Source organism: Hetaerina americana, unplaced genomic scaffold (genome assembly GCF_022747635.1).
Source record: "Hetaerina americana unplaced genomic scaffold, ioHetAmer1.1.p SCAF_1, whole genome shotgun sequence".
In the NCBI taxonomy this organism is placed as follows: Eukaryota; Metazoa; Arthropoda; class Insecta; order Odonata; family Calopterygidae; genus Hetaerina; species Hetaerina americana.
Window position 1 is genome coordinate 22,429,840 of NW_027286069.1, and position 20,273 is coordinate 22,450,112.

Sequence of the window (20,273 nt, forward strand, 5' to 3'; positions counted from 1 at the left end):
CTAATGAAAACATAAATGCAGAAACATCGAAAACTTGTGGCTTTGGGATTCATAAGGGAGTTGGGAGAGTTGCAGAGAGAATATGTGGAAGTTGTTTAAAGAGGAGATTTAGAGTGAGTGACAGGAGCAGTTGTATGAACCAGACGAATGCTTAAGTATCTTGAAGGGCCAAATGGCCATTCACTTCTCACATTGAAGGTTCTTTCCTCAGGATTACTTTTACTTACATGAGGTATATTACTGACTGACAGTTGGTGGTACACCAGATGCAGGGGGGTTTATATACTAGTCCACTGAGGGCCAAACAAACTGTCATTTTCAAAACAAACAAACTTTTTATTTGCTATCAAAAAAGCTTCAGCCATTAGTTTATATATGTTCCCACTGCAATGATAACTCAAGGACTCAACAGGCTTGATCTTTAATTTTCTATCCTACTTTTTTAAGTTTTAAAAGAAAGCATTTAAAATTTATAATGAATAAATCAATTAAATTTACACCACTCATATAAAACTCGTCAATTATCAATCATGTTTACTTCCTGGCATTATAAAATTAAAGTTAATTTGGCAAAGATCAACTCCCAGTTGCAAATTTGGAAGTCTGAGGATAGATTACTTGACATTTTGAGTTGATGTGCAGTTTTCATCAATAAAAACTATACATAGATGACAGATAAAAAACAAAAGAATTAGCTCACGTCTCTCCAGTGGTCATGTTAGGTGCTTGCATGGGAATGATGGTGCCTCCTCGTACCAGAAGAGGGATGGTATCTGCTGGAGCGGGAAGAGTCATTTTGTGACCACCTTTATGAGATGATGATATTAATTTCTTGGAATAAAAGTCGTACCACAATCCACTTGGTATGTAGGCTTCCACGGATGTTTTACCCTGGAAGAACAGAAATAGTTAATAACGCAAGACGTTGATATGTGAACATAAAAAAATCTTCACCTCAATGAGTAAATGAGAATAACTTTTTAAGTTTTTCGGGATGAATGCTCAGAGCACAGGAATAGCAAAGTAACATTTTCAAGTTTAACAAGACAAAATTTTGGAACTGCTAATACATATTTGAGTATGTCATTTAATAATAAAAAACATTTTCCCAGATTCTTTTTCAAAAAATTAAATGATTTTTTTGTTCATGTACGTAACATATTAAATATTTTGACAAATTTTAAAGTATTTTAAAAAAATAAAAAATTTCAGCAATTTTTTTAAGTCAAGCACGCACTCACTTCTTCCAAAACGGGAACGATCATGAGACTATACCCCCAGAGAAACTGCCTGTCGATTTCATGAGTGTTTGGATCATCGGGGAACCTGAAGAAAAGAAAATAAAATACATGGGTATAATAATAATAGAGGTGTCCAAAAGTTATTCTAAGACGTATATAATGCATGTAAATTAAGTGGATATATCTTCTAGATGATGAAGATAAAATGGACAGAAAAAGTAGGGAATGAGGAAGTATATAGAAGAACAGAGGAGGATAGGGTCACATGGATAGCTCTACGGCAAAGAAGAAATAGATGGATTGGACACACATTGAGGCACGATGGATTGATTAGGGAAATAATAGAAGGAAAAATAGAAGGGAAGATCCCACGAGGAAAACCACGAGACATGTACATAGGACAAATTAAGAAGGACGTAAAACAGAGAGGGTATCAAGGATTGAGGGAATTGAGATTAAATAGAGAAGAATGGAAAACTGCAGTACACCAATCCTAGGATTGAAATACTGATGACGATATCTTTTTGAATAAGAATACAAAAATATCAGGGCTCTTCAAAAATATTCAGTTAATGAAGCTAGGTATCCCAAAACCTACAGGTTCAGCAGCCATGCTTGAATATTCTCCCTTCAGAATGGGTCGTTCAATCGTCGGACAAATAAGAGTGCCTTAACTATTCGGATAGAGAACCGAGACACCTAACCAAAGAGGTGGGCAAAGAGATCGCGCCTCTAAATTGACTTGACATGGCTGCTGCTTTGTGAAAATAATTAATATTAGGAATAAATAACTTTGAATCTATTTCCGCACATATTTAATTTGACACAACCAGGTCCAATGTTATCATGGTTAAACCTGTTCTAATGTTGGACATCGTGACAATATTACAATGCCCAAACTGGTTGTGTTCAATGAAATAGGAGAGGAAATGGATACAAAGTTATTTATTCCTAATATACCTTATATGCTCAAAGTTAGTGTGTGTGTGTGGGTTTGGATCACATCTCATTTCGAGTTAACTCTCCCATTAATAACCAAAGGATATATATCTGTACAGATGATTTCTTTGTGAGCCACTAATCACACATGTTTCCCAAGTTTGGTACCATGTTTTGATTACAATCTGTGGAGAACAGTTTCCATGTTCCATGACTGTTTAGGATGAAATCGTTTCATACATCATGATTCCATTGCATATGTAGTTACAGCCCATTGATTGGGATAAGCTGTTTATACTCTTCAAATAGAGTTTTAAGATTGTATGTTCATTACACTATACTTCAAAACTTACTCAAAGAAGAGCGGTCGAGCTACGGCTTCACCAAAGGCATGCGAACGCCAGAATAGAGTGTAAAGGAACGGGAGGAGGGAGTAGCGTATGAGGAGAGCTTTCCTTGCTGACTGGACGACCATGGGTCCAAGGCTGACAGGATCCTGATCCTACGAACAAAGAGGATTAAACACGATTAAGTAATGCTGAGCTAAACTTGGTCATCAACAAACTTCATCAACGCAGACTAAAACAGTATTATTCCATGGATTAAAACACAGCGAACATTACTTCAATTACTGTAGGAGATGTGCCAATAAACAATACGACAACGTAGCCTAATAATGGCAATGCAATATTTTATAGGTACTTACAATTACAAACTTATATATATATATATATATATATATATATATATATATATATATATATATATATATATATATATATATATATATATATATATATATATATATATATAATATATATAATGTGTGTATATATATATATATAATATATATAATGTGTATATATATATATGTATATGTGTATATATATATATACATTCAAACACGAAATCCCGCCAAACGGCGAATAAATACTCATATATACAGAAACATATATAAGGAAAAGGGATAGGAACACGTATAAAGGACGAACACAATAGAGGTGGGGAAGGCAGAATCGAACGGATCACAAGAGTAAAAATATCTCCTCAACCGGGACTCGAACACCGGATCTTTCCACTTGCCGGGCGGATGCTCTTAACCACTTGAGCTATCGAGGATATGTAATTTACCCTGAGATCCGTGGGTCTTATATGTCGCCAAGCGCCCCGATTCTTTAGCCAAGAGATGGCGTCAGGGGGCTGTTTCACCCACCAAAGGAGAAATAGACAATACACAAGAGGAAAGGACAGTGGTTAGAATTCATACAACATCATACAGGAAAAGAACAGTGCGTTTTTTTACTCTTGTGATCCGTTCGATTCCGCCTTCCCCACCTCTATTGTGTTCGTCCTTTATACGTGTTCCTATCCCTTTTCCTTATATATGTTTCTGTATATATGAGTATATATATATATATATATATATAAATATATATGTATATATATATGTATGTATATATATGTATAGAATGTATATCTAATGTGTATCAAGTTAGAACTAGCAAACAAAAACACAGAAACACACACGCAAAAGAAAATAAACTCACACGTTTATCATTGAGAATACCAGACTTTACAGAAAATGAAGTTTTTTATTTAACAATTGGACATATCTATATTTTGCATTTTACAATCTTGCATAATGTTTGACTGGTCAAGCAATAGGATATGATGTATGTAAATCATGGAAGATAACTCACAATTGCATCGTCTGTATTATGATTTCGCGAGAAGGGATAAAAGGCTCCAAGCTGACTCCATCTTGAACAGAGCTCCACTGTTGTGTTGCCATTGAATCCACAAATATCTGCACCCACCAGAGGAACTCCAAAAATGTTGAAATTCAGAATTGCTGAAAAAGGACAAAAATTATTTCACCAAATGCACTTTCTTTTACCAACTGGATTGGGAATCTTTTACATGGGAATTTCCATTTATTCCATGCAGCCACCAAACAACAAATACACTACACTATGCAACAAATAAGTCATTAACTAACTATGCTGCATTAATTTAATCAGAAATATATTTACACATGGTTAGTTTTTTCCAGGCTGATGAAAACAAGGTTCTCCTATTCATTTTATGATGGTTATATGTTCTTGAAAAACTATAATTCCAACCTTATAGAAATGGAGTCGGTAATGTAAAGGCTTGACTTTGCAAAACTTATCCATTATGGAAAGAAAAACTTTACAGCTTTGTTAATTCGACTCAAATGTTTTTAATCTTACGACTTGGGTTTCAATACGTATCACCATTATCAAGTACTCTTTCCAGCTTTACCATCCATATACCTTTAGGTCATGGGGCAACACTATTAGGGCGAAAGGAGGCGTTTTGGGATTGAAAAAAAGTATGAAGGGAATGGGGTGGAGGGAGTTCCAGATAACATCTATTTTTAATTTTATGTTATACACAAAACATGATGATATTGTCAGAAATTATGAAGACTGAATTTGAAAATACAAATTGATGCACTTTTAGAGCAACTATTAAAGAAATAATTCAAGACTATCAGATTTTGTAGGAACAGTTTCCTGAAAAAATAATCGGTGCGTTAAGTTTGCAGCAGCTGTTTACGATGCATGTAGTTATGTTGCTCAGCTGTTTGAATAAATCATAACATACGTTAATAAATAATATAACACCTGAAGAAAGAATGCAACGGCTTAATTGTCGCTACTCGTGGAAATGAATGAATTGAAACTAACTTTGAGTGAAACAAATGCTGCCAAATGTGTGGGGGAAAAAAAACAATATTTTTTCAAAAAAAATTAATTTTTTTGATCCCAAAAAATTTTCAGAAAAGTACATCAAAATCGGACCTAGCCTGAATTACTAGGTGTATTTTTTACAATATTTATGCAAAAAAATTATAAGTCCTAGCTCGATACTGTCTCGGCATGATATGCCCTCATTCCAATAATTTTCATGTTAATATATTTTTAATATTAAGATTATAAAGGTATTAACCAAAAACCTAAATAAACATTCACCTGGAATTGTGTTAGCCATATCAGTCCACGTAGATGCTTCATCTCCAGTCCAGTGTCCTGCGTAGTGCCCGTGACCAGCAAAGGTCGAACGTGAGATGACAAAGGGTCTCTTCCCCCTAAGTTCAGTCAGGGCACTGTCAAAGAAAGTGGACTCATTATATATTTACCCACATTCCAATTTGAGATATTCCATCAGACAATAATGCAAAGCATCACTGAATTTCATCAAATATTGCTAGTATAATAAGGACTACTTTCTTTGAAACCTTCATTTTTGGCTCATTTGCTATTTTCAACATATAAAGACTCGAAAATGTATCACTTATGGATGAGACCATTGCTTACTCTTGTGAATTGCGCAGTACAATTTGAAACTCAGGTGGTAACTGCTATCCAAAAGCAATAAACAACTGTACACTTGATTTAATATCTGCATTAAATATATTTAACAACTACACACGTGCATATATTTTCAAGAGAATGTTAATTGTACATTTTCTGTAGATATAAATTTAAAACCAATTTCATCAATCTTTACATTTGTAGATGTCTTTATTATTAAAAAAGCACCAATAATGTATAAAGATACACGACAGCAGCAGAAGCTTTAGGGGAGGTGACCATCAGTCAAGGTCATTTGTGCCATAAGGGATGGGATGGGAATGGAAGAAGTGTGGAGAGAAACCCGGCATCGGCATTAGCCTACTCTTTACGAAAGGCACCAAGGGGTCCGCAGTTTAACGTCCCATCTGACGGATGGCGTACTCACTCAAAGTGCCCTCCACAAAGCACCTCAAATAGGGATCCAGATACCACTGAAAAAAAATTGCCTCCAGGACGCTAGTCTCAGCACCATCTTGATCCCCATAAAGATATATAATAACTCTACATGGATTAGACAAAAAAGGAGACTGGAAAGTCGCAATCTCCAAAAAAAAAATGTAATTATTGGTCTACCTACCAAGTTGAGAGTGTAATTACAAGAGACAACAGGTGCACCTCTGCAGTGAAAAGAAGGATAGCCTTGTTGAAGAAGGCATAGGAAAATCAAAAGAATATTTTAGGAAACAAACACATGAAATTGGAAATTAGAAAACCGTATGCAAAAACGTTAATATGAAGTAAATTATTATATGATGTGAATCTTTGAGATAGGAAAAGAGGGAAGAAACTCGGTTGGAAACAATGTAGATGTGGATTTGGAGAAGAGTAGCAAGAACAAGGTGGACGGAAAAGAAAAGCAACAGAGAGGTATTGAGAAAAATCAAAGAGTAATTGTGCTTATGCTTTTCTGAGAGTGGTCTCAAACACCAATTATCCATCCCTAATTAACAAAAAACTTAATGTTGATTTTATAGGAACTAATCATAATTAACTGTGACCTGCAACGCTTATTTAATCGCAACACAATTAATTTAGTCTCATTACTTCATTTAACTTAAGTGTCATGAACTAAATTGCAGTCAATTTTGCAGAAAAATATTTATTAACTTACAAACTTGTCACAATAGCGTGAGTGAAGCCATGAAGATTGTGGACATCATAATGAGAGCCGGCAAAATGTCTAGCTGACATGCATATAGTCTTGTAGGCCAGGAGTGAGCCTTCAACAGGAGGCAGGTACGGAGGATGTTCCAGGCTGGATTCTTTCCTTCCATAGGGCCCTGGTTCTGTTCCAGAAGTGGGACATCCTTTCTCGGTTCCCGAATAAAAGTTTGAAGGCTCATTCATATCCTAGAAGCATAAATTAAAAAAGGCATGTCTTCATATGGTGCAATGTACACAATAACCAAGTCCGTCAAACATCAACACGCTATGGAAATATGACAATAAATACCTTGCATAAGTAATAGAATGAACAATTTCCAATCATTTAATATGCAATCACGAATTAATAATATTCAATGACAAATCAAGAGAGTAAATTTGAGAAAACTTTCTTTTTTTACTATTGAACTTGGCAAAGGTAAACACTAGTGCTTTTTCAAAAACAGGGATTCAATGATTTTTCAATGCCTTTGATCCTCTTAAGATGTGAATATGATATGTACGTGAATTACAGTTTCAGCTCATCCCTCGTAAATGCAGGGTGAATTATGAAGATATATTAATGGGAAATGTCAACTTTTCATGTCATGATAACTATTTCAACACAATCTTTGATTAAATTTTCATTAAAAAAGCATTAAAAAAGGTATTACACTCTACGAGCTACGAAAAAGGAATAACATTATATGCACATTCATAAAATCATAGCATTCGCATAAGGAATATATACTCACAATCCACGCTCCATCAAAGGGAAATTGTTTGTGAAGCCTTTCCATCTGAGTGCTCCAATATGGAACGCTGGTTGGATTTGTGAAATCAGGCCAAACAGTAGAAACTTTATTCCAAACCTTGCCAACAAATGGAAGACCTGAAAGGATGACACAACCATAGAGAGACATTGCCACATAATTATTTTTTTAATGAGGTATACAATGTGGCAATACCAAAAAGTCATACCAGAGGAGTTTTTGATGAAGACACCTGCAGCTAATCCTTCATCGTATGGAGGGTAAGTACCTGCCTTATCACCACCACTGATTCCAGCATCGATGAGAGGAATATAATGCATCCCCAACTGCAAATCACATTCAAAATCAGAAATATAAGTTACACACAAAGCTTTGATACAATCAGTTAGACTTTATCTTAAGTTTCACGAATGTTACAATCAATAGCTCAAGCAGAGAGAACACAAAACATACAAAAGGAAATGGTAATCTTATTCTGAAGCTTTTAAGAGCTCCACTGTTGCCTTCAGCAGAGAGATATTCTGAATAAAACTATGTCAACTTCTTATCACCATCCTCTTTTAGTTTCTTAGTTGATAAAATTTCCGAATCCTTGTGCCAAAGCTATTTCCAATAAATGAACTAAGTCTTGCAAAAGTTGACACATATTTTACAATGAAAATCCATAAAATTATGCACAAAATGATCGCCATCTTGTGTTGATGGTGATCATCCACAAATAATTGATGAAAGCTCTGTTAAAAGATACTTGAAAAATGTCTCATTTAACAGTCATATAGAAGAGAGGTTTAAGAATTCCGTAAAGACTTTTCACTTACTTTGTGCAACTCCTCAACAAACTCAGGAAGACCTTTGAAATTGACTGGATCATAGGTGAAATCATTTCCCTGTTTCATGTAGTCTAGATCATTCCACTGGACATCCTGAAGAATATAAAGAGACATTAGCATTATATATGGGTATAATATGGGCATCTTTATTCTTGAATTTTTATGGTAGGAATTGAAACATTTTAGTTGTAACTGCAAACCTGATCTCTCTACGCAGAAGTCAGCAAAATAAACTCATTTCTTAGAAATGACATGATGAAAAAAATTTTATATCTATGAGATTTGAATTCATAAAAAACTTGGGAAAGTGAAATGAAATTGATCATTGAGCATACATGCTTAGTTATTCAAAGAGTTCTGATTAGCATTCAGTGTATTCAATTTTTCTTTTTCTGACGACAATACCTTGTTCTGAATGGAAATGAAGATTCTCATGAAATAGCAAAGAAATGTCTTTTTCAAAGGTGACACCTTAAATTAGAGGTTGGAGGGACTCATTTTTTGAGGGAAATAAAATAAGGACAACTGCAGTGCATGTGAACCCTTGTATCATGCATTGAATCCATTGCTCAAACAATAAATAGATAGTACCTAAGGGAAAGTATGGTAAGAAATACCTAGTACTTCAATCAACTACAAGTACTACATACCAGAGGCTATGGATAAAGAAAAGGTACATAGAATATAGCTGCTTACATTTATAAACCTCAACTAACTGGTACAATACTTTTTTTTATTTAACACCAAACTTTATTGGTATGAATTACCAAAATGGAAAAGTTAAAGAAACACTGCTGAATACAATATAAGTAATGAAACAAAAATTAAATTTCCCCTCAATTGATTCATGACCAAAACAGTAAAAAAAAACAATGAATGAGCATTCAAATGTCCCCAAAACAAAATTATACCCAAGCTAATAACCCCTAATTTCAATAATGACTTTTGAACTAACACCAACAGCCATACACCTTCATGTCATCACCATGCAGATAGAGATAGCTGCAATTTCACTTTGCTAAATTGTCAGTTATCTTGTCAAAAGTTTTCCAAGTATGTTTCACCACAATATGATAACATTATATGAGTGAAATATTGACAATGTAGTAGAAATCTTAATATTACAATAAACATGACAGCAGATTGGGCAATCATTCTTTAATAATTTAACAATGATAGCATTTTATAAATTAGCAATTTGAGACTGATGAATTTCTAGTTTCCCCATTAAATGATTTTAGAAAAAAAACATAAGCATGTATTTAAAATCCAATATCCTTTATGATTCAACATGAATCTAAAATTGCCTGAACCAGCTTATATTAATAAAGCTATTTGAAAATGGATTGTATACATGAAAAGTAAATCATTTTTATGTTTGCAAATTTCACGAGACAATTTTTGATACTTTCAGTTTATAAAGATAGCCAATCACAAAAGTAAATATTACAGTAACAGGAATAAATGAATATAAAACCAAAATTCACCCAATAAGTTAAGTTTCTCATCCTAAGCTATTTCTACCCAGGGAGTAGCTTATGACTTATTTAAGTTTTTATGTCTACATAAGGGGTTAAAAATCAATACTAACCAGAGGAATTCCAGCTTTCCTAACGCTTTCACTTACTTCCCTAGTTCTGTTGAGGGTCTTGTAACCAAACCTGCAATGATAAGAAAAAACATAATGGTTACCAAAACCAAAAATGTCAGACAATTTTATTGAGGCTTATCAGGAAATTTTTTATTCAAAATTCCTTTGTAATTTAGGAATAAAATCGGAAAATGGAGTGAAAACTGGATAACATAATGACATTCTAATTGAGCAAAAAAAAAATATTGAAAGTGAGGACTAATATTATTGCTGTGGTGGATAAAAAGTGGTGATTCAAGGTCTGAAAGTTATGAGCTAATTTTTCACAGTAAATTTGCAAGATATATGTTTTGGAAAAGTGATATTTGTACATTTTCTCAGAACATTTCCAAAAAAAAATCAAGAAATATATTTTATATGGACTATTATTCTTTAACCAGAAAGATTAGACACTCATAATTATAAGAGTGTTTAAATAATATTTGTGTGTTTGTTTGTTTTATATTGCATATTTTTCCGGTTAAAAATAGGAAGTACTACCACCAAGTGCTCCAATGAAAAAACCATAAAAACAGTAATCAACCCAAAGGTCAGTAAGGTAGGTGATGATAAGAGTTCATCCAATTCTAAGCCCGACAACATGTGAAATTCACACATCAAGGTAGGGGGGCCAGTTCCTTTTCCTGTGCCGGTTATGGTTTCCCATCAGGATTTGGTACCAGGAAAATCACACAGCTTGGATAAAACTGAGGGCGTCCAGGTCATGCCGGGAAATTGAACCCAGGCCCTTAGTTCAGAAATCCAACACTCTAGCCCTTATACACAGCATCCATGAGAGCTGAGTGGTTTCTCACTTTCCCTTGCTGTAATCTTCCAATGCTCTGGTGTTTGCACCCTCTGCCTCACACCTTTTTGGTGGATCGCAGAGTATTAACGTGGGCATAGAACTCTTCAAAAATTTTATCATTTTAAAATGCAATATTCTCACATATTAGCATGGAAAGTTTTTTTTTTATTAGAGTAATCATCATGTCACCAGTTAAAACAGATCAAGGGATTACAACACATAACTAGAGGACTTAATTTGGAATGCAAAAATCACTCTTGTAATTTAATAATTGAGGTCTCATATCTATAATAACACGAAGAGCTTGGAACTCCACATACACCAAACCATTACTCCATTAATATTACCATTAACTCGATCATGAATAATATCTTTTTTAGGGAAAAATTATCCTCAAAGATCATAACTGTTGTTTCTTCTTGCATTTCATAAATAAATAGATTTTAGGCATTTATCTCTTCAAGTTTAGATGGTAAGAAAAATATGGTAAATGCCTGAGTGACCCTTTCAAATCGAGAGGCAGGGGAAATTACCACGAGCAGAAATTGCATACGATCGATCATACCTGCACAAATGAAAGCCCAGGCCCCATAATGGAGGCATGAAAGACCTGCCCACGACGTCCGTGTACTGTGCAACCACATCACCGGGTGTCTCTCCAATGAAGATGTGAAGATCAATGATGCCTCCAATTGCACGGAAAGTGACGGCTGGCCCAGGCTGCAGGATTACCTCTGCAGGGGTGAGATGTTAAAAATTAAAATAAAAATCATAAATAATTTAATCAATCAAAATACTTTTAGAATTAAAAAAAACCTCTAATGCACACCAATTTCCATCCTCTCACATTTTCAATGTTCAATTGCGTCAGAATTTAAATTCAGGTTTCTTTTAATTAGATAAAAAGAGTATCAAATCTGACTTTTTCCCTCCATCCATTAACTAATTAGTAAAATGAGCATGAAACACAAGCGATAAAAGTTCAGCAACAACACTAAATAAATTTCACATTCATAAAAAGTGATATTGCAATTCATTTGTCAAGATGAACTGTTAGGAGACATTTGAAATTCATTACCATTAATTAAATTTTAAATTCAACCACTGCATAAAAAAAGATGTGTCATTAAAAATCTATGTCAGAGTTAACTTAGCGTCCAAAAATTTGCACTCTACTACACAAGGGTGAATAACCGCAGAAAATAAGGTTTTTCTGCACAGTTTGACAAATTCAAAGGAAAATTGATGCAAAAAAATTGAGATGATCAATTGTCACCCTTGTGGTCCATGATCCTCATTTACACAATCGACTCACCCATTGCATTACTGTTTAGAAGAAACACTCCAATACTATTGCCATCCTTTTCTGTAGCCATGAGGAAGGGATGACTGCCATACAGATTTGTCTGCAAAAATATAATTTTATTGTTAAACCTTTTAACAAAATAACAGTAAAGCACAGTTGATAATGATATTAATAGTTTTTTCCGTAAAGTAAAAGATAATTCAAACAGGATTTTCCAAAATATTTGAACCAAAAGTTTTAATATATTAATGAGGATGATGACAGCACAAAAATGTAACATTTCTCTCGTTATTTTCAAAAGCTCAAAAATCAATGATAAAATATCATGAATGATTTATATTTCATTCCAAATGTTCCAGATTAACTGCATGATATTTTAGAGCATCAGCACGAAAAGATTTTTGACTTCATCTCGTAAATTATCTCATATATTCTGTCCTAAGAAATATTCTATTCACAAAAAATTAATGACATAAGAAACACAGATATTAAAACATCCAATTCACAATTCGACCAAACAATGACAAGACAACAAACGAACTCTAATAAAAAATTGTCAATCATCATTACTTATGAATGTACCACAATTTAAAGCAAATAACAACCAACATATAATATCCAGGTGAGGTAGCAAAAATACAGACATTTAATATATTAGCATTCATGGGGTAATTTGTATGACATGCATAGTGTATAAACAATCAATGGGTGATCGCATTTCAGTCTAATACGATGACTTTCCATTCATATGGAAACAATTTCTGATGAGGAAAGCTAAGAGAAAGCCTGTTGAACATTGATTGAGAAGATATATTGATAATAACAACTTATTTTGTACATTTAAACTGAATAAGGAGATTCAAATGAATGGAGTGAGGAAGAAAATCTTAAGATGAACCAAAAAATAGTCCCCATACCAAAAGGTTTTTTATGAGACTGATAGAAAAATGGTACTATCAAATCAGGTTAATGACTTTGCGATAGTTAATTAAAGATTTAAAAAACACTGCAGGCATTTCCGACTTTGAATGATGAATGGAAAATGGAAGATGCTAAAATGTGAACAAAAGTTAAAGAGTCATTTCTGACATGGAAAATGCCTTCACATTCAACCAATTTTATTAATCCTGAAAATTTGAAATCAACATTTTATGTCTTAATACAACAAATGTACAAAAATTTTAAGTTAAGTTACAAGTGATGCAAATATGACTGAGTTAGCATGCTCTATTGCAGCTCAATGCAATCATTTAAGTAATAATGAAACTCGTTTTGTCATTAGAATTCATCCCATAAGGAAATGAATGAAAACTGCATTTTCATTTCAAAATGAAGCAATTAATTAGACGAAATTAATATTTTTAATCAATGGTGACACTACAGGGTGTGGCACTTAAATCCAGACAAGCATGCATTTCCTCGAATGATATTTCCTCACCAGGTTAGCAAAACCTTGCCCAGACTTCTCCGAAGCATTATAATCAGCCACAATATCATAAACAGTTGATCTGGGATACCAGAAGAATCAAAACATTTCAAAATACAATGCCTAGCGCGAACAATTTCGATAATAGCGGCTCTTCGATTGTACTCCGCACTTGTATGTAACATCTCGGCCATTTTGAGGTTATGACTGTTTACTAGATGCCTATAGCTTTCAAGAACGCCAATCGCGACCTCCAGTGGAACTGTGATATGGCGGGAAGTTTAAATTGAAATTTTTTCCGGCTTTAAGCTTCGCACCCTGTATATAAGACATCCAACAACATTAACCAATTTTTTCATTAAAGTTAACACTAATGAGCAATTGGAGTAAAAATAAGAGCACCAGATCCTGAATACACACATGCATACACAAATGAAATATCCTAAAACAAAACTAAGAGCAAAAATAAATCAAACACATGAAAGTTAGTTTTAAATCAACAAAGATTAATCTTACCTTATGTACATCAGACTATATGTAAGAAATAAATTTTACTATTACTACATATTACTAGGATTTCATAAATGTAACTACATTATTTTCTAGTGCATCCAAAACTTACAACAAACAAGTTCAGTTCAGGGTAATCACTCATTCTATCGATTCCACCCCATTTCAGAATTTTTCCTCCCGATTTTCCTAACGAATGCTCTATTTTTCCCAATTTTTCCCGAGTGTAACAAATCTGATCGAGTGCTTCAAGTGAATAATATCCCTCACCCATTTGTGCGGTACTTTGGCTCTGCCATAGTTAGGGTCATAGGTGAGGGCCAGCACATACTGGATGAATTTGCCTAATGACTCAAAGAGATATCATCCTAATCAGGAATTCTTGGTTTTCAATTATGATTTCCCTGATATACTTTACACTTTAAGGCTTCACTTCATTGAATTGTTTGATGTCCACATTAAATAAGTTTTTAATTTTCCACAGGCTTTAATTTTACCGTACAAATGAATATGAAGTCTATGGAAAATAAAAAATTCATTTAATGTGGACATCATTTCCCTGATTTATTAAAAAAAATTCAGCCCTTTTCCCTATTTTTTTTCCCAAAATTTTGAAGAAATTGAACTATTTTCAACTTTTTCCCTAAATGAATGACCATCCTGAAGTATAATTTGAACTTACCCAAGAATAGGAAAAAAAAGGCAATTTTTTTAAGACCGTCAAAATAAAACATATAAATTACCCTATGGTCTTGTTCAAAATTTGATGAGTTCACCATAGAAATCAGAAAATTCACACGGCCACATAAACGAAAACTTAAAAAGTGCACTTTAAAGTCCAAAATGAAGGTTACAGACCGTTTGCTTTAATCCAACATGGAAATAAGGGCAAGAAGTATGGGAAAGGTTTGGGGAGTACAAGGCATGAATGGGATGATTTTTTACATAAGATTTCATGCACAGTGACTGTTATTAGATCAGGTGGATCCAACTTAAGAATTCTGCAAAATGTTAACCTTTAAAAAAAATAGTTTATGAACAGCAGACAAATGAGTGAGGAGTATTAATAACAAGGGACTGAAAATAGTGCTTCTTACAAGCAATTAAGCAAGAGTAATTACACCAGCTTACGTACTCAATGACTGCATGATAAAAAAGAAATTAAACAGGTTTCCAAATTGTTAAATAATTAAGAGTGCCATATGCTATTTAAAAACAAATGGTACATTAAATTATTCTTAATCAACATATAATTACTACCATCAAATCATACATTATTTTTTTTCCATTATTACTCATCCCTCAACTGCATTCTACAACTACGGGGCATTTTGTCAGTACAAGAAACTACAATAATTCATTTTTTATTTCAGAAATTGAATCATGGTTTTATTTACTGAAGAAAACACTGACACAACTGGCAGTACTTTCTGGCAGCAGAATTCAGCATGCAAGAAAGTTTTGTTTTCAATTTTGATCTATTACCATTTTTTACTCGATTTGGTTCACTAGAATAATGGATGATTTCATGTGAATTTAATAACAACATGTATTTGCAGACTACTATAAATACTCAATTAGTAGTAAGAGGTAAATAATTTGAGCTTTGGTGAAAGACAGAATATTTGCAGGATTTTCTTACTTATCTAATGGATAACATCCATTTTTTTTTAGACTGGGAGTGTTCAGGAGATATGTCATTAAAAATTTTTCCTCGTGATAATTTTACCTATTACGAAAATTCGGTAAGTCAAAAAATAGTCCAAGTAGATAAAAGAATGAATAAATGATTGATGAATGGGATTTACAAGATGCAATAAGTGTTTTTCCTTTACAATCTACATTTAATGATGATCCTTCTTTGTGCAATATAATTTACAAATGAAATCTTTTATTCATCATCGCCTAACTATATGGGACCTTACATACTGAGAAAATATTTTACATTAACTATAGCTTCCCCAATACAGGAAGGCAATTGTACACATTTCTTTCTATCCAACTCAAAAATAAACTTTAAAGGAAAAAAAGAGGAAATTAAATTCATTCATGCACCCTAACTAAAATCTGTTCAATGCAGGTATTTTTTTCAACAGGATACAAGATTTAAAAAAATGATAATAGGTTCAAGAGGTTTTTTTTTCTTTTCCCACTAATATTCTAACAAAAATGGAGATAAGTAAACCATCTTCAATACACAAAAACACAGAGCATTAAATATTCTTAATGTGACTCACATTATTCTTTGGAACAGAGTCATGGTTGAAGAGGACAACTCTTTGCCAGTCGGTTGAGAGTTTTAGAGGGCCCTGGTGCTCTCCCAGTCCATAGAGGCTGGAGTCTTTAGGTAAGAGGGCAGAGAACTGCAAGAACTGATCAGCATACACAAGGGCACCAACAGATCTGGAGTCAAACCTGCAAGGAAAATTGTTTCAAGACTACATAAGCATTCATTGCACAATTCAAGAGTCCATTTACATTAAACGTCAAGTAGGAAATTCATTGTCTGCATTCCAGCCACATGTTAATAAATAATGTTCCAGGAAATTCTTTACCTAGGAGGTTCCATAAATTTTTCGTACATTCCTAACATCCTGATATCTAGATGAAAACACTTAACTGTGACACCTGAATATTTAACCCTCCATTTATTCTTCCACAACCCAAATGAATATAATAAAAAAATAGTCTCTTGTCCTTATGTTGAGTTCAAATAAACACATTTTTAATGAATACTATTAATTTTTACATTACTCCAGCCATTGGAACTCTTCAAAAGGACAGAACTCTACAAATGTGTATAGTGATTATCCAGACATGTATGAAAATGGCATTTTTTTGCAGCCCAACAGTAAAGTAAGTGGCTTAGTTCAAATATGATTTTGTTTTTTTCATGGACAGAAATGATGTTCATATGCAGTTTTGGCTGCACACTCTGCAACAGAGGTTCTTATTAACTATTATAATGAGCTCTCTAAAAGCTTGTTTCGGACTAGTTCTGAGGTGCAAATTTTTTTTAAAACTAACATGCAATGTTTGCTATTTTTCCCCCATAAATTAGTCGACACAATTTAAAAAAAGGCCAGAAGGTGCACTTATGTCAACATTAGTACAACTACTATACAATGGAACACATAATATCAGTTTTTCAAAGAGAACAAAATATATTTCTGAGACTTTAATTCATTATTCCTCCGGTGATGATCCCCTAACAGCCATGTGACAATTTATACTAAGACCTTGGATCTTCAATGTCAATTTCTATGAAAACCAACATGTTAAGACCCTATTTTATCACTGCCATTTGATATAGTACACCTAGGATTACAAATACAGGAAATTTTATCAAAATGACATAAACTTAACGCCTAGATGCAACTTCCTTAAAGACACTTAGGTCAACTTAGGTCTGAGAAAGTAAATTCATTGCAACCTTCAGATTATCTAGAAGGTGCAATTTTTTAGTAAATACACATGTTTGCTGCATTAGCAACCAGTCATAGTCACAGCTTGCTTTATTAAGTTCTTACACATATTCGCTCCATGATGTAGTCCAGAGTGTCAATACCGTCATCTTCAAAGTGCCAAGAGTAAGAGAAAAGTAGGCTGTCTTGAAGTATATTAATTAAATTAAGTTCCCACTTATCATTGTTAAAAAAATATCAACATTAAACACTGACCTCTAATTGGCTTTCCATTAATGACTGCTTTCATTGCAAAAAAAAAACTACATAACCATTAAGATTATAAATGAATTTGAAATTTGTTTTCAAAATAGAAATATGGGTAACAGATACAATATTACACACAGAAGGTTACAAATGAAATATCCTTAATGGGTCTACAAAAAGGGTTATAACATATACACCATTTAATGAAATTAAATACATCAGATTACTCACACTGTGCGATTATTGGATCTGCGTACAACTTCAAAGCCAACATGGGATTTGTCCATGTTCACTCTGTAAAACAAATCTCGAGGAGACAAGCGAAACATATCTTTCCTGTTGAAGTCCATTACTGGCACTTCCGGATATGGGGGTTCATAGCGTGGGTGATTGGCATCCGTTATCTGGAGAGGGGAAATTCAGACCATTAAAAGTTGACCTCCCTGAGCATTGGAAAACATGGGCATTATAAGTCACTTAGCCTGTGCACAATTCCTGCACCACATGTAACATTCTCTTAATAAGTATTTGCGGCATTCAATTAATTCAGTTTTGAAACATGAATCACATGCATTTGAAAATTGATACATTTACAATGTGAAACTTTAAAAAGTTCAATTCATGGTATCCAATATTCAAAAGGCTCTCCTGTTCTCACAATTCTGATGCATAGATGCAAGAAACAAATTTCGTAAGTTCATATTAATACATGAGAGAGACAAATAATATAGGGTTAAAGCACTCACCTTCACTCGAATCCTCTCAGGGGTTTCAAACAGCACATCTACACGCAAGAGGGGGATGTCGGATGGGTAGGGGGATGGGTTGCGCAACTGAAGGAACCCAGTCATGGTTCCATGTTTAGGTTCACTCCCCTCATCCTCAATACGAGTATCCCTGTATGAGCGTTTGTGCATAGTGATGTTGATCCATGAATAGTAGTGATCTGCATTTCCAGGAGGAAAGAAGCAATACGGCACATCCAGCGGAGGAAAACCTTCCTTGGATTCTTCCAGAGACTTGTCCAGCTTAGGATCTGCCACTGTTGAAAAGACGGGAAAATATATCCACTAATGACTTTGTAAGCTTAACTCGGAAGTGTTTTGGACCATCACGGTCAAAGTAGTAGGGATGTAAGGAGAAGAATTGCGTTAGGCAAAGAGGCTTTCACAAGGAGGAGGGAGTTGATGACAGGGACTTTGAGTAAGGATGTTACGAAAAGCCTCGTAAAAACCTTGATATGGAGCGTAGCTATGTATGGAGGCTATGTATGGATGTATGTATGGAGGCTTTTGAAATAAGGGTGTGAAGAAGATGAAATGGATGGAAATGAAAACAAATGAGGAAGTACTAGGTATGGTGGGCAAGGAGAGGACATATTGATAGGCTTGGATAGGGTGGGATGTTGAAGACTGAAAAATAGAGGGGAGAATGTTAAGCAAACGAGGAAAGGACAGGAACAGGATAGGGATGTTGGATGGGATGAAGGGAGGAAGGAGGTACACAGAGATGAAGAGGGACCTGATGTAGAGTAGGATGTTGTGTTTTCTGTTTTCTTAGGAGTCACAAAATATTTATCTGGTAGTTTTGTCCATCCAAAACCAACCTTAACCGGTAGATTACCTTATAATTATTGCACATTTTTGAAAGAATAGACATCTGATTCAGGAAAAAAATAAAGATAGCCAAATACCTCAATAGGGACGATGACTATCACCCGAGCTCTGCATGAAAAAGAAAGCTAACCACCAGTGAGCAATGATGGATTGCTAGATATTTTATGCATTTAATAAAAAATAGTTGATGACGATCAACAGCCATTGGAAAAGTCAACTAAATTAATACTATGTTTGACGAATTAAACAAATTCTTCAGTCAGCTCCAGACAATGTACTCAGAGGGAGGAACAAAAAAATTTGAGTTTTTTTCTGGTAAATATGAAGGATGGGGAAATCCTGATAAAAATTCAAGCAAAACGATAAACTTACAGTTGAGAGAGAGATGTAGTTGAAACCACAAAAAAAAACTATTTCAAGGCTCACTCCTTCAGCCATCATGGCTTTGATTGTATAATGATTCCATTCAACTTGTACAAGGAAAGGAAAATAGGGTATGCCCGTTATCTAATTTATTGCAAAACATTTCCAGTTAACAGTTACCGCAAATGACAGTCCAATTCTGGGATGTTTTCACCAACATTGCAACAGCTACATCAAAGTCTAGTGATATGCCTTGTTTGCTTCCATCGTTCTAAACTAGCTAATATCCCTTCTGAAAAAAATACCTCGACAGCAAGCATGCCCTTACCTGAACCCCACTGCTAAAATGTACCTGTAAGCTGTGTACTGACACAGTGGGACACTTCTCCAAAATTCTATAACAGAACTTGACCAGGAGAGCCTATACAAAACAATTTTTTTATATTGTTTATGAGTCACGCCTCAGAAAAACTGTATGATCGAACATCCAGATAAAGAGCAGGTCATTTAAAATGAGATTTGATAAGGAGAGAATTGGATGCATATTAATCTAGTTTTACAAAATTCAAACCACTTATTTTTACAGTGGAACAATGATTATATATTTTACCCTACAATATCTATGTAGGCAATT

The 20,273-nt window shown here is 34.1% G+C and overlaps 1 protein-coding gene across 2 annotated transcripts in view; it reads right to left on the minus strand.

The window, feature by feature from the left end:
- The window catches only part of LOC139689198 (lysosomal alpha-glucosidase-like), a 37,587-nt gene that overhangs the window by 11,633 nt on the left and 5,681 nt on the right, over window positions 1–20,273 (minus strand). Inside the window, exons 4-19 of one of the 2 annotated variants that reach the window (XM_071586295.1) lie at window positions 18,407–18,702; window positions 17,892–18,064; window positions 16,227–16,404; window positions 13,996–14,010; window positions 12,063–12,153; window positions 11,313–11,481; window positions 9,901–9,970; window positions 8,298–8,402; window positions 7,688–7,805; window positions 7,462–7,598; window positions 6,675–6,913; window positions 5,180–5,313; window positions 3,881–4,032; window positions 2,534–2,682; window positions 1,242–1,326; window positions 701–891 (exon numbers count right to left, since the gene is read on the minus strand). In XM_071586295.1, coding sequence (XP_071442396.1) covers window positions 701–891; window positions 1,242–1,326; window positions 2,534–2,682; window positions 3,881–4,032; window positions 5,180–5,313; window positions 6,675–6,913; window positions 7,462–7,598; window positions 7,688–7,805; window positions 8,298–8,402; window positions 9,901–9,970; window positions 11,313–11,481; window positions 12,063–12,153; window positions 13,996–14,010; window positions 16,227–16,404; window positions 17,892–18,064; window positions 18,407–18,702 — 2,302 coding nt within the window. The remainder of the gene's footprint in view (window positions 1–700; window positions 892–1,241; window positions 1,327–2,533; window positions 2,683–3,880; window positions 4,033–5,179; window positions 5,314–6,674; window positions 6,914–7,461; window positions 7,599–7,687; window positions 7,806–8,297; window positions 8,403–9,900; window positions 9,971–11,312; window positions 11,482–12,062; window positions 12,154–13,995; window positions 14,011–16,226; window positions 16,405–17,891; window positions 18,065–18,406; window positions 18,703–20,273) is intronic. The other variant, XM_071586296.1, reaches the window with a different exon arrangement.